Source organism: Falco biarmicus, chromosome 3 (genome assembly GCF_023638135.1).
Source record: "Falco biarmicus isolate bFalBia1 chromosome 3, bFalBia1.pri, whole genome shotgun sequence".
Taxonomy (NCBI): Eukaryota; Metazoa; Chordata; class Aves; order Falconiformes; family Falconidae; genus Falco; species Falco biarmicus.
The window spans coordinates 109,415,559-109,430,565 of NC_079290.1; the positions used below are offsets into that span (position 1 = coordinate 109,415,559).

A 15,007-nucleotide genomic window follows, 5' to 3' on the forward strand; every position below is an offset into this window, starting at 1 on the left:
GCCCCGAGTGCCACAGCTGGCGCTTGAACGGGGGGGGCTGGACTCACCCCTCTCCCCCAGGAGCTGGGGTCCAGGTCTACCCCACCATCACCACCACCCAGGAGCAGGGGATCCTGGTCTAACCCGCCCCCTCCCCCCCAGGGAACAGAGATCCAGGTCTAACCCCCCCCCCCCGCCCAGGAACAGGGGGTCCTGGTCTAACCCCCTCCCCAGGAGCAGGGGGCTGGGTCTAACCCCCCACAGGGCAGTGGGGTCCTGGTCTAACACCCCCCCACCCCACCCCCACGAGAACAGGGCCCTGATCTAACCACCCACCAGGCGCGGGGGCCTGGTCTAACCACCCCCTCCATGGAACAGGAGCCTATGTCTAACCCCACCCGCAGGAGCAGGGGTCCCGATCTAACCCACCCCCCCCAGAAGCAGGGGTCCTGGTCTAACCCCCTCCCCAGGAGCAGGGGTCCTGATCTAAGCCCCCCAGGTGCCAGCAGAGGCACTGAGCCCATGCCAAGTCCCCCGACACGGAGGGGAAGCGTCCCTGGCATCGCCAAGGGGAAGGGGGGCTGCACCCGCGCTCCCCCAGCTCCTCTGACCAGGCAGTCACACACCCACCCCCCCCCAGACACCCCCTAACCCAGCCCTGCAAGCGCCAGGCTGCAGCCCCAGCTCAGAGGGCTCCTAAGAAAAAACGTTTTGGCTTTCATCAGCCTTTTCCCAAGAATCCCCCCTTTTCCAGTGCCTCTCCCAGAGTGGGGGGGAAGCTCACCCTACCCCGAGCCTTCTCCCCACCCAGGCTGCCAAGAAAGCATCACCGCTGCCCTCTTCATCCTGCTGGAGCCCCCTCCAGCCACCACCTTCCCTCTTTGCCACCCTTCCCTATGCCTTCCCCCTACAGCGGCTCAGACAGACCCCAGACCTCTCCTGGATCCCACCGGGAAGGGCCAGGGTAAACCCAGCATCCTGGTCCACCAAGTTATTTCCCTCGGGCACCTGAAAAATGCGGTTGTTGGCCATGGATTCCCAGCCCGGCCCCCAGCTAGGTCATTCCTGCCGCACAAGAGGAGGGAAAAAGTCACCAGCGACCACCAAGGTGGTCTTTGGGAGCTGACCCATCGCTCCATCTTTGCAACTGATGTGGAATCCCCATGGGATCAGCCTTTCCAGCATCGCACACAAATCACTGTCGATTCCCACATCCCAGTGTGAAGAATAGATGCTGGCTCCCCCATGACACCATGGCCAGGTGAGAGGCTCAGGTGGGGTCAAGGTCAACCCCCCCAACCACCATGGTGGGTTTATGGACACAGGTCAAGCTGCCTTGGTAACTTTTCCATGAGATCTCCCACTCAGCTAATAAAGGAAAGAGCTTTAAAACTTTAAAAGAATACAACTCCACAGGCTCTCTTTTCTCACCGGCCTACCCGGAGTCCCCGCCTGCATGATGAAATCTGTATCAGGATTACAACCTTGATAAAGGAACTAAAATGATATCAAAGCTGGATGATGCTTGGGAAATCAACTGAAAAATACATCTTAAAGTATCATGGCAAATAGGGAATCCACCACACGGGAAACCCTAAAGGGAGAAAAATGGGGAGAAAACTCCAAACCTCAGCGATGAAGCTGGTGAGGATGTCAGAGCCATGCACCAGCAGAAAAAAACATGGGTCACCCGACAGTTAACGACATCTTCTGGGGGTCCCAGAGGCCAATCCGCTCCCCAGATCCACAGAGGCAACCAGAAACATCATTTCCAGTTGCAGCATCCACAGCTGGAGGGAGATGCTGGAGCTCAGAGGGAGAAGATCCACCAGCTGCTCTACAGCAGGAGATTCCAGAACTTGCTACATAACCGGTGGGGGAACTTCATCGTGGCGGGATTAGACCTACAAATGTGGTCTGAGAACACTTTCAGCCAGCAGATGAGGGACGGCAAGATACAGACGCTGGAAAGCCAAAGCTCTGCACATTCAGCATCAAAGAGAAACATAATGGGATATAATTACCCGCTGGAACAACTTTCAAAGAGGCTGTAATGGATTTGCCGCTGTTAATTAATTTGGGGAAGCTCTGTGACCCTTGCTATGTGGGAAGTGAGACCAGCTGATCACAGTGGCATAAATACATCAGGCTGAGAAAGTGCTGCTGAGCCCAGACCCAGAAAGAAGCTGTTTTTTCCTGGTGAAAAAAGTACCGTGGATTTGGGTACCAAATTCAAACTGCAAAGCTCAGCACTGAGGGGCTGAGCTCCTGCCTAAATCCCACAGGGAAGTGCCATCCGGACACGTTCCTGGAGCAGGACCAGCAGCCAAATTCCTCTGGTTTTGGTTACCTCCACCTCACAGCTGTCACCCGGCTCCAGTTTTCTCCTTCCTATTGGGAATCTTCAAGCCCCATCCCATAGGAGAGTGCCTGCCCTCTGCAAAGTCTTTTTGGGGCTGGAAAGGGATGGCATGGTTTGTGATTCTTTCCTCGCCTGATGTTCTGCAGGTCTAAGAAGGTGAGACATTTCAGGCTGGAGAGAAACAAGCGTCCTCAGCAGCCGTGCAATCCCAGGAATGGAGACCCGAGAGCCCGAGCCTGCTCCAAGGACTTTGAACAAGTCACCAGATAAAAAAGCACACGCCAAAGCACACCTGCAGGATCTGCACTCGCTCTCCAACGCCGTGTAACGTGCTAGTAAGCACACCACCTGCACCACCCCGAGACAGCCCCACACAACGCGCTCCCGCTGCCCAACGAGCGAGGGGCCGTATACGGATGGCGTGAAGTGCCCACACGTGACACAACAGACTTTGTCCCAACTCCTTTACCTTTAATCTGCAGCCCAGTCACCAGGAAGGGTGCTTCCTCGTCCCCCAGCGGGCAGGCCAGTTTGCAACCCAATTGCGGGGAAGTTTTTCCACCAGCCTGCAGCTTCAGCTGCGCTTTTTGTATCCGTGCAAGATAAGGAGCCCCAGTTTCTACTCCTGCAGCACAATCCTCCTCTGCTTCCCAGCCCAAAGCCCTGCTCCAACGCGCCTGCAGCACCCAGGTGAATCCCTGAAACACTGGTGCCGCTGTGTGCCAGGGGAGGCGTTACCAACGCTCATTTACAACATAACTCACCCCAGAGCCCAGCAGACTCACGGTGATGGATGTCTGCGCCGTACCGATTCCTTCGGCCTCAGTAATAGGAATGCAGAACCAGCAGAACACCAAAAAAACCCCACCAAAACCAAACTCCACCAAGTGACATGTCACATGGGAAGAAAAATACATGAGATCAAAACAGTGCCACGCACTCTCTCCGTGCTGGTTCTTGAAGATCCTCCAGATGCCCAGAACCTCTCTGCCAGGCAGCCTTACTCAGCTGCCCAGTAAAGGAGCTGGTGTAGCACAACTCTGCTGTGCTCCTTGCACCCCTTTGTTCCCATTTTGCAAATGCCCAACCCCACGCACGGTACATGTTCCCTACTGACCCAGCCAGGGATATTGCACATTGCTGAGGATGCCACAGCCCTTCTTCCCTGAAGAATCTGTTCCCAAGCACATTAACTGATGTGCACTGTACAGATATTTTAACAAAAATTCTTTATTTACATTGCAAAACATTAAAAAAAAAAAAGAGTGATGCCAATTGTTAAATAATTTCAGGAGAACATCGAGAGGACGGGGGCAGTGGGGGAACTGGCTGGAGTTGGAAGTGGTTGGAGTTGGAACTACATGGAGCCAGCACAGGTGAAGGAACACTGAAACAAAGAAGAAACAGGTCCGAAATGCTGGACCAACTCATTCCCAACAAGCCATTCCCAATTATCCTACAACAACAAGGCTGCACAGTGACACTGGGTGCCACTACAGTGATTTGCAAGTGAGTGCTACTCACTGCGTGCACTAACTCACTTCAACCCAACTCTGAGCTAGAAAACTTGGGAGTGGTCCTGGCTCTCTGTGCCGGGCATCCCCCGCTACCTCTGAACCTAAAAAAACCCAACAGTGCCCGTTTCTCCTGGCTGATTTTAAAGGATCTTGACAAATACCCGCTTTAGCTGCCTGAAGCTGGGCAAGACAAATGCTGTCCATGTCTACAGCGGCAGAAGGGTACAGGAAGGCGCTTCCAAAGACCTGGCTGGGACCTACACGTGGTGACACCAGCCTCGTACCTAGAAATGAAAACCTGCCAGTCTCAAGTTGGATGTTGCCTAGGGATCGTGGACGCCCAACTGAAATGACCAACAAGTCTGGGCTTGAGGACAACCCTAAAGGGGACCTGACCCATCAGCACGGGTCTTCCCACCTGCAAGAAAGCCCGTTAACGAGGTTGTCCCCTCAAAAACCTACAACCACCACCAGAAGTACCAGGAAAATGAAAGAATGATTGCATTCCCTGTTAGCACTTCATCAAACAGGAGGAGCTCCCAAGAGTCTGAAGCTCTGCAGATCTGAAAGACCTTTTTTACAGAAGCAGGGACACATCTTCATGGGCAATTCCAGATGTCTTTAGACATCATTTAATGGAAGGTCAAAAATGGTGGGGATCTGCTTTTGTCAGTGCCTGCCCACTGGCTGAAATTTGAAAAATCCGCAACCAAAAGGCTAATACAGCAGATTTTTTACAAGCTGCAGCCTGACACATTGAAATCGAGACAGATTTGTTTAAATGCTTGTGTTTTTTACGGCAAAGTGGGCGGACAAATGGAAACAATACCGTACATTAGCCTGAGCTCCGTCTTGAGCCTATTGGTTTAGTCAAAACGAAGCCTGAATAATAGGAAATGCTGGAAACATCTCCCTTCAGATGAGGACAGTGGTATTTTTTTGAGTTGTACTGAGCAAGGAGGCTCAAGTCCTCTCTTTCTCCTCTTCTTTCCTTGATCACTGCCTGCCCCACACATGGCTGCTCCTCTTTCTATAGCGATCAGAGGGTTCACCCACCGGCAGGTCAAAACGAAGCCTGCACCCACTCGACTGCCCGGGTAATACCGGCTGGATTCCTGCCACAGCTCCCTTTCATCCGCTGGTGTCTAAAGCCGAGGCTTCGAGGCAGCCCAACCCCATCTTCCCCTCGATCCCAGCTGCAAAATCTCACCCCTCCAGCACTGCCTGTGGTGTTGGTGTAGCCCAGAGGGAAGCCAGTTCAGGCGGTTGAGCTGGCAAAAAACCCTGACGCTGTCAGAGAAGCATCTTCTGGTGCCTCACGGAGCTGAGTCAGCTCTCTGCAGGCTCAGATGGACGTGGAAATAAGTCAAGAGAAAAGCAAGGCGCAGAGCAGCCTGGCGTTCAGCTGCACTGGGTGCCTGTGATGAATGAGACTTACCACATTTCTGCTCCGTTGCTTTACATTTCCCCACACTGAGAGATCACAACCGGCAGCTTGGGTTTGTTATTGGGACCCGTAGGCACGTTCTGAGGACAAACATAACGTTAAACGTTATAAAAACACGGCAAACTGCTCACCAGTGAGTGACAGGTACCTGAAGACTGGCTAAGAGATGCCTGTACAGCAGGAGCAGGGAAATCGAGACTCAGCTCCGAGTAACACGGAAGCGCCGTTACACGTTTTGGCAACGGACCCAGCCAGATTCCGTGCACAGTCTGGGATACTGACAGACCCCCCATCCTTGGAACAGGAGGGAAGAAACAAAGCAAAAACTGGAGAGCTCCTCACGAGATCACTTGAGGCTGCTCTGGCTTAAATCTTTAAAAGTTACTAATTACAGCTGCAACAAGCAAAGCCAACTTGTATTTGTACAGAAAGGGAATCTACGCACGAGGCAGTCACAACGCAACCCTCATCCTGAACCTCTCGTTCTGCTGGACTCGGCTGCTCTTTCATGAGTCTCTTATTTATTTCCTTTAACTTGCCCCTTCCTGCAGTGATGCACAAAGCCGGCACACCACAACCCTTCCACCAGTGCTTCTGGCAAAACACGGGCTGTATCATGCTCTACAGCTCCTTGCACGTGACCTTTTCTCCACACCTCACAGCTCTGTGTTTGCCCCACTTTCTAGACTGAGATTAGAGACCCTCGTGCACATTATCCCCTGCGTGTGCAGTGAAGCTGTGTCCACTGCCTTGGAGAACTCAACGCTCTTTGTTAAACCTACTCGTGATCCTGCCATGACACCCCGGCACAAAGCTGGTGGCAGCTACCACCCTGAGTGTCTTTATCTTCAGCTCCTGGAAGCCCATCAGAAGATCAGTTTAATTTTTCTTATTGCATATGCTGATCACGGATCAGCAGAACTGATGATGCAGCATCCACTGAATAATCCCAGGCAGTGGCACAGAAGGGATCTGCTTTTTGCTCTTGTCTGAGTTGCTGATGGAACAGCTTTTTAATTCAGCTTCCTGAACAAATGCAAAGCGTTGCAAATAAAGCCACAAGACCCAATCCCCACTCAAAGACCAGCCAGCAACCACAAGAGCACAGTAATTCGAAAGTCAATCTATATGACAGCCTTTGCCTCAACAGATTTCCTGCTACTTTATGAAGATGAGAACTGATAATACCAGTTATCAACACTGGTATTCCCCAGTTCCTGTAAACAGGCAGTGGGAGAGAACACAACAACCCTTGCTAATCCTCTACGTGACTTTCCAACATGGATATTCACAGAGAAAGAAGAGAATTCCACTTACTTCGATTTTTCTCATGACCAACAGCCCATCAACAATTTTACCTAGAATGAGAAAATTGATCCGTTTCAATACGGCCAGTTTTTACCGTTGCTCCTCCCGACTCATGACAGGTACACGCATTTTTGCCCATCCTGAAAGCCTTGGGCAGTGTATGTAGCTACTGGGCACTTCAGGGTTTGTTGCCCATCTCTAAATAAAGGAAACAATCCCTCTGAAAATACTTTCCTCGTGTAGAACAGATCAAGTGCATTTTCCCATCCCAGGGGTGGCACCTGTAAAAGTCTAGATTTTGAGACCTACAGCCACCAGCTGCGCAAAAATACAGCCCAAACACCCACCTATCAACACCACCCTCGTAATGATGCAAAACCAGCGACGAATGGCATCAGGGTTACTGAAGAACTGGAGAAAGCAGTAAGCAGGAATCAGCTTAAAGGCTTGGAAACCCTACAGCTCAAGTGGCACTGCCTGAAACGCTAGCAGACGTGGTTTCGCAGAGATACTGTCTAAAAATTCTGCTGAAAATTCTAACAGCGGAGAAGAAAGGCATCCCTGCACTCATCTGTCTTCTGCACTGGCACAAGGATTTGTGTAGGAACACGATACACCGATCAAGGAACTGATCTGGATTAAAGCTAACCAGGGAAAAAATAAAAGTGTTTCATTTCAATAGCGTTCCCTCTCAGTGCCTGGCAGCACAGGTACCTCTGCTAGCACAGGCGCGGGGGGAAGAACAAGCCGTTTATTTTAGTGTCTGTGAGCCGGTACCGCGGCCCCTGTGGCAGGTACTCACCGAACACAACGTGTTTTCCATCCAACCAGTCGCATTTGGAGCATGTAATGAAGAACTGACAGCCGTTGGTGCTTGGACCACTGTTTGCCTGCAGGGGAAGAATGGCAAAATACAAAAAATGTACAATTTCAAGACTTCCCAAAACTGAAGGCAGAAAAGAGCTGCTGCTCTAGACCTACCCTAGCTTATTTTTAATTTATTGCTACATGAAGGAAGGAAGGAAGATAAACATCTGGAGGGGAATACCCTGTGCTGGGACGCAGCACGCCACGTCTCGTCATGCTGGTGTGCACAAAAGCCACATTACCAACTTTTTCTTACACTTCTACAAAAGCACATTCAGCACAAGGCTGTGCTGAAATCTGGGTGCTAGAACACGCTCCAGAAAAAGGGCTGAACTTTTTGGTGGTGCGCACTTACTGGCTGCAGTATTTCCTAAAGGAAAATGGAAAGCCAGGAACCAGGGCAGGAAAAAAAAGCGGCCGATTTCTGCTATTCAGAAGGTTTCCTCAGAATTAAAGAAAAAAAAGTGTCTGTTCTGATGTCAGGATGAGAAAGGTAACGATTGTATCGGCGCAGGGCTCACGGGAATAGAGTGATGCAGATGTGGAATTTAATTCACACCTGAGCACAACACCCAGAGCATTCACACTCTCCTGAGAAAACATCTCGGCAACACTTAAATCCATTTCAATTTTTCAAAGCTCTGCTGACAACCAGGCAATACTAAAGCACGCTTCTGTGCCGACAAGCAAACTGGGCAAGTTTTGCAGCTGCAGGACTGCACATGGTCACATTGGATTTTTACTTATTGCTAGCCAGTTCCAGAAGCATCCAGCTGGGATGGACCATGGTTTGGCCCAGCAGAATGACTCCAGAGCCATGCCACTTTAAAACAAAGCTGGTAATACCAGCGTGGATCCCTTCTCCCACACCACGACACACTGGTTGCTTAGCTGTGTCGTGACACCTCTTTTTGGGCCGTGTTTTGAACCAGATAAATAACTAATCCAAACAGTGAACGCCCTAAGCAAGCGGTTCTAAGGGCAGGGCAGCTCAAAGAGCTGGGGAAGCAGCAGTTGTGGACAGGAACGCTGAAACACTGGCCCCACTTGCTTTCCCCTGCAAAAGTCAGCGTCATTCCTACCAGGCAACATGCAAATGTTGCAGTTTTTCCTACGACGCTGAACTGGAATATGTTATAAAAGATACCATGGTAACACCGCTACGGCTTTGAAACTCCCAAATCTCTCTGTTTCATCCTTGCCGAGGTCAGTGTTTGACAACAGTATCAGGGAAGAAGAAACCACCACCACTCGCCACTATAAAAAAGCTGGAAGAATCACGTTGTTCCAAAAGCTGATAAAAAAAACCACCTGCCCCAGCACTCCAACAGGTAAAAACCAAAAGGATGCAGCAGAATCCAGACTTTTGTGTTACTCAACACATTAACCCATGAGTAGACTTCTGACTAGTAGTTGTTACAAAGCAGACCCTGTATCCCAGGGTGGAGATTTCTGTTGTCTGGCAAATAATTTACACACTTAGGAAAAGGGCAAAGAGGAAGTACCAAAAGCTTTTTTTAGTCTTACAATGTCAGTATTTTTTACTCACCATAGAAAGCAGCCCTGGAGCAGAGTGTTTCAGCTTGAAGTTTTCATCTGCAAAAGGACCCCTATATATACTGGCTACTCCAGTGCCGTCTCCCTGCGTGACAGAGGCACCCAGTCAAGCCACAGCATTTGTTCTGGAGCAACTGCTACAGAACAATTTAAAAATTAAATTTAAAATCCCCAGGCAAAGGGACAGGGTGAAGCAGAGCCCCAAATGGATGCTGTAACTGCCCATTTATATACCCTGGCAGCAAACACATTCAACACTTCATCGCTGAAGAGGAACAGCAACTGCTTTCTAACCACAGCGCACATCATTTGCCATCCCCACGTTGGCAGAACCCCACGGAGATGCTGAGGGTTAATCCAAGCCTCCCAGAGTGAGATGGAGCCTATAGATGGCTTGGTACGGACCCACCTGGACTTCGCAGAGAAAAGGGAGGGGACACAAAGGTATGGTGTGACAAGGAAAGCAGAAGTGATTGTGTGGAAAAAGTTGGTAGCTGATGGCGTGCTGACTTATTTCACCTTATTTTCTGTGACTTTACTGGAAACGGGGAAATGATCTCTCTGTTCAGCAAGGACAGTTTCTAAACCACGGAATTTCCAATCTCTGCTGCACTTTCTACCAAGTCAAGGCATCTGGTACTTAACTACAAGCCCCGGCACTCCGATCTCAAGACAATTATAAATTCAAGCTGCATGGCCCATAACGGCCGCAGGTTGCAAGCTCTGACTGCTCACAAGTTTGTAACTTTGGGGAAGGATGACACACGATTCACATGGGACGCATGAACTTGTGGGACTGATGAAAGGCCACCCTGCCTCGGGTGCAGCGCGGCAGAGACACTCCTGTGTGATGCCAAAAGGACCGAGCAGGGACCTTTCAACAGACAGAGTGGCCTTAAAGGCGCTGCAGCGAGGAACCCTTCGGGGAAAGCCGCAGAAGCAATGCAAACAGGCACCTCTGGCACAGTCAGATTTACTATTCTGACCGTAATTTCCAGTTCTGTGTGGATTTTCCCTGTCTGTGGCAGTTCTGCCTTGCTGCAACCTGTCTCCCTTTATCGCCTTTCTGCTTAATGTATGCATTCTTTATTAGGCTAAATTTAACAGGAAAATAAACGCCAGTAATACAGCAGCACATGCAAGTCCACATCTTCTGCTCTGCTCGCCTCGCCTTCGCTTCTCTTCCTCCTGTTCTCTGTGGTTTGCTTCAGCTGTCAGCTCTGAGACGGGAACACAAACCCTACCTTAGTGGTCAGCATGACCCTTCTTGCTCCTCAAGTGACTTTTTAATAAGTGTAAGATATAAATTACAAATACTGGTGCAATCCGTAATTATTGTTGAGCTTCAGTGGAAGCAATAAAGCCCACTGGGACGTTTGAGTGGCATCACAATTGACAAAATTAGAAAAATTGGCTAGAAGTCTGGTGTGGTTGAGCCACCTGCTGTGTGGGTCAGTTCTCTCAGTGACTTTCATGCAACCAACTTTTATAAATTTGGTATTAACAAAAGCTTCATCACCTCCCTGAGATTCTGAAACATTTCCAGAAGTGAAATAATTTTACTGGGTCCTAGGACAGCGAGGAGACCCTGTGGGCCTCCAGCCTTCCGCCGGCACTCTGCGTATCCCCAAGCCAGAGTGTGACCACCTCTGTGGGCACGAAGTCTTTTCACAAAAAGTGAGTTTTCATTTAAACTATCTCTTGCACTAGATACTTGGTTCTAGACTTAGAGACTCTCCCTCCACAAAGCTAATAGAAATTCACAGGATTTCTTGTTTGGGGGGACAGGAGAACAGGGAAGGACAACAGGGTTAAAAAAAAAAATATCTTTGAAAGTTTCAAAAGCCTCTACCTGTACCGCCATGCTTTTTTTTAAGAGGAAATATTTTGGAAAGAAGGTATGTTCACCCAAGACTCTGGATTTGTTTTCCAAGTACGTTCTAGTCTCTTGCAGTAAGATGACAGCGATGCGATGAGGAAACCTCCAGCTACTACTGGGGACCCCAAAAGAGAGGCAACAGATCCCACAAATCAGCATGGGAACAGCTGCACGTTATACCACACGGAAAAGTACAAGAGGAATACAGAAGTACATACGTTTACAAAGTCACCTCCCTGGATCATGAAATCCTTTATTACCCTAAAAAAGTAAAACAATACTTAGTTCTCAGTAGACAAATGGCTCAATATGTGCTAAAAAGGAGTTGTGCCTCACAGCACACACAAGTTATCAGGGTCTATGAATGCTACAGTCTAAAATCTACAATAAATATTAACTACTAGCTAATTTGGGACCTATTGCTCTTCAACCAGGGATAGTGATTAGGTGACAAGATGCCAGAAAACAATCTCTGACCTGGTACACCAGTAATGGGGGATCCCTCCCAGTGACCCCAGTGTGCACACCTAACAGCACCCCCAAACCCACAGCAGGATGAGATCATGACCTACAAATGCCCCCCAGACCAACAGTGCCTTGAGGCAGGTCTCAAACCCACACCTAGCTCTGACGGCCAACACAAAAGCACATGAATTACCTGTGGAAAGTGCTTCCTTTATAACCTATAGGGACACCATCTTTCCTGGAAGGAAATAGAAAGGAAAATCATGGCAACTTACCGGATATGCCAACACAAAACCCTCCCAGAATTCCAAGTCCCAAAGGGTTGCCCTATACATTAGTAGCCAGGCTATACGACCGAGCGCTGCAGCCTGGCTTTCAGCTGGTGCTAACAGAGGGAAAGGGAAATCTCAAATGGGCTCTGCACATTAAATGACACACGATTTCCTACAACTTCCATACCGTCACGTCTACGAGATGCCACTGCAACCTGAAGCGTGAACAGGTGGGATTTGCAGACAGGGCTTTGTAAAGCAACCTAAGCACAAACAAATTCATGTCTAAAAGGGAAAGTCTGCCGCCTCCATGACTGACTGAGCCCATCACAATTTCATCAGAGCTTATTTCCATAACTCTTTTTTACTGGCAGAGTAAGAGAAACTTCCAAGTGAGCCTTCTTCCTACTCACTCAGTCCCATTTCTTTGAACAGGCTACTTAAAACGACGCTATAACCCACATACCTGAATTCACCTGTACAAAACTGCCTGGAAAACAAAAAAAAGAGAGCAGAGCGTGAGGCACATCTGAACCCTGAGGACACAGGGGGCTCCGTTCAGCAAACTCGTACTGACTGTTGGGATATCCCCAACAAGACTGGAACCGGCAGTAACTCCTCCCAACTCCCATTTCACCACAGATTTCGGCGCTATCTGCAGCTGAGGAGGTCACCGAGGCGGTAAGAGGTGGTGAATGGGGAGCAAGCACCACATTTCACAGAGAACAGGGCACATCCATCTCTCCCCTGGAAGTGGGATGTCCAAGTGGCACGTCCTTCAGGCACTGGCAAGAGAACTGGGTGCCAAGGAGACCTCCACCGTGACACTGAGATGCTGCCTTTTATAAATGGAGTGAGCGTATCAGAAGCTCCGAGAGGGGCTGGGGTCCTTCACCTTCCGACCAGGTGGGCTCCCCTGAGCGGTCAGGATGCCGCATGGTCACACCGCTCCAGGAACGGAGGAAGGAGCAAAGCAGCTGCAGTGGTTTGGGGGGACAGGTAGCCCCTCTGTCACCAGAGACAGTCCCGAATAGAAAAGCCTTTGCAGCCAGGTCCAGGTGGCGCTGCAGGAGCACAGGCTGCTCCTTACCTGAAGTTCTCCGCTGTTTTGGGGACAACATCAGCAAAGAGCTCGATCTTCATACGCCCGACCTCCTGGGGAGACAGTGGCCAGGTCAGCTTCGCACACACCACCCTCCGCCCCGCAGGCAGGGAAGCTCCAACAGACCCAACCCCTGCTGCACCCCCACCCCACCAGCCCCCTCCTGACGCACCCTGCACCCCCTGCTGCACTGCTGCAGGCCCTTCCTAGTGACCCCCCATAACCCTACAGCCCACCACCACCCCCTGCACCCCCCACTGTACTGCTGCAGGCCCTTCCTAGTGCCCCCCATAACACTACAGCCCCCCCCCCCCCCCACTCCCTACACCTCCCACTGCTCCCTGCAGGCCCTTGTCAGTGCGCCCACCGTAATCCTACAGCCCCCCCCTGCTCCCTGCAGGCCCTTCCCACTGCACCCCCATAACCCTACCACCCCCCCTCTACTTCCTACACCCCCCACCGCTCCCTGCAGGCCCTTCCCAGTGCACACCATAACCCTACAGCCCGCCCCCCCCCGCAGGCTCTTCCCACTGCACCCCGATAACCCTACAGAGCCCCCTCTGCTCCCTACACCCCCCACCGCTCCCTGCAGGCCCTTCCCAGTGCCCCCCCGTAACCCTACAGTCCCCTCCCCCACTCCCTGCAGGCCCTTCCCAGTGCCCCCCGTAAACCTACAGCCCCCCCTCTGCTCCCTGCAACCCCCCCACTCCCTGCAGGCCCTTCCCAGTCCCCCCCATAACCCCACAACCCCCCCCGCCCCCTGCACCCCCCTCCCGCTGCACCACTGCCGGCGCTTCCACCTGCAGCGCTGCAAGCCCCACAGCGACCCCCTGAACCCCCCATGGCCGCAGCCCCCCAGGGAACACGGCGAGGGCCGCCCCCACCCCGGGCGCTCCCCTTCGCCCCCCCCCCCGCCACCTCCCCGGGGGCAGGGGCCCTGCCCAGCCCCCTCACCCAGCCCACCTGCCCGCCGATGCTGACATCGAAGAAGACGACGGGGTTGTTGGGATTGGAAGCCAGCACCGCCATTGCGGCCGCCTCGCCCCGGAACCGGAAGTTGTCGGGCCCTGAAGCGGAAGTTGTCCGGCCCGGAACCGGGGTCGGTCCGGAACCGGAAGTGGCTGACGCGGGGAGCGGGGCGGCGCGTCCCTAGGCTGTCCGGGGCTATCCCTTATCCCGATGAGCATCCCGGAATGTCCAGGCCCAGCTGGGGGGGCCTGGGCCGCCATGGGGGGCTCAGCACGGCCAACGGGTCGGTCCTGGTGCACCAGCGACCCCCTGAGCGCGTTTCTGATAGAAAGCTTAGAAATCACTAGATTAACAGGATATGGAAAACTTAGAATAATGAAAACTCTCACGGTACGTACAAAGAGGAGATTCACAGCGTGACTTTGCAAATCAGGCCCCGTCCTGGGGCCCGTTGTACTGCTAACGTGGGCCTGGGGTGCTCCTGTGCTGGTAAGACACCGGTATCAACCATCTGCGCCTTGAGATCTGAAAACTGGATCTGTTCTGTTTTATGGTCTGGAAGAAACTCAAGACACAACTGAGTCTGCGCAAAAGCAAAGGTGACAAGTTCGGAGCGAGGGAGACTCCTGAGCCTTCATCCTCACCGACTTCCGTGACCACCACCAGGAGACAGCGCGCAAATGGGAGAAAACTTACGTTAATGACTTCTCGGTAGACTAGTTATCCTAACCCCACCTATTCTTAGGCATCTCTTGAATATGTAAGAATGTATACTTTAAATCACACATGCACTAAGAAGTCAAGGCACCAGGTGTTTTTGGAATTACGCACCCTGATGCCTGCCAGTGAATTAAACATACCTGCTTTATAACCTATCCTGAATTATAAAGTTCAATTCCGCACATCGTTTCTGTTCCAAAATTCCCAAAGATTTGTGTGCGGTCTGGGGGTGTCCACCATCTCTGCTGGCAACCTGTGCCAGCCTTTCATCATCATTCTGAAACATTTCTTCCTCACATCTAGGCTAAATCTACCCTCCCTTACTTCAAAACCATCACCCCCTGCCCTATCGCTACAGGCCCTGCCAAAAAATGTGCCCCCTCTTTCTCAGAACCCCCTCCAAGCTCTGGCAGGTCTCTGGGGTCTCCCCGGAACCAGCTCTTCTCCAGGCTGACCAGCCCCAGCTCCCAGCCTGTCCTCACGGGAGAGGGGCTCCAGCCCTCGGAGCAGCTCCGTGGCCTCCTCTGGACTCGCTCCAGCAGGTCCATGTCCTCCTTACGCTG

The 15,007-nt window shown here is 51.6% G+C and overlaps 1 protein-coding gene across 2 annotated transcripts; it reads right to left on the bottom strand.

Moving 5' to 3' along the window:
- Positions 1-1,597: 1,597 nt before the first annotated feature.
- Positions 1,598-13,870, bottom strand: PPIH (peptidylprolyl isomerase H). Of its 2 annotated transcripts, none has more exons than XM_056332582.1 (10): positions 13,719-13,870; positions 12,744-12,808; positions 12,120-12,143; positions 11,575-11,619; positions 11,135-11,177; positions 9,030-9,122; positions 7,416-7,503; positions 6,623-6,663; positions 5,297-5,385; positions 1,598-2,481 (listed from the first exon to the last, which is right to left on the bottom strand). In XM_056332582.1, the coding sequence occupies exons 1-9, from the start codon at positions 13,782-13,784 to the stop codon at positions 5,317-5,319; spliced, it is 534 nt and encodes a 177-aa protein (XP_056188557.1). In that variant the 5' UTR covers positions 13,785-13,870; the 3' UTR covers positions 1,598-2,481; positions 5,297-5,316. The 2 variants fall into 2 exon arrangements, with proteins under 2 accessions (XP_056188557.1, XP_056188556.1); XM_056332581.1 differs by lacking the exon at positions 1,598-2,481 and adding an exon at positions 3,554-3,728.
- Positions 13,871-15,007: the final 1,137 nt, after the last annotated feature.

What these genes read in the sequence shown, in the direction of transcription:
- PPIH (XM_056332582.1), bottom strand. Translation starts at nt 13,784, where the DNA reads ATGGCGGTGCTGGCTTCCAATCCCAACAACCCCGTCGTCTTCTTCGAT. An exon ending in TTTTGTACAGGTGAATTCAG is followed by an intron (nt 11,620 to 12,119) that starts GTATGTGGGTTA and finishes ATTTCCTTCCAG; the next exon opens with GAAAGATGGTGTCCCTATAG. An exon ending in TGGAAAACACGTTGTGTTCG is followed by an intron (nt 6,664 to 7,415) that starts GTGAGTACCTGC and finishes TTCTCATTCTAG; the next exon opens with GTAAAATTGTTGATGGGCTG.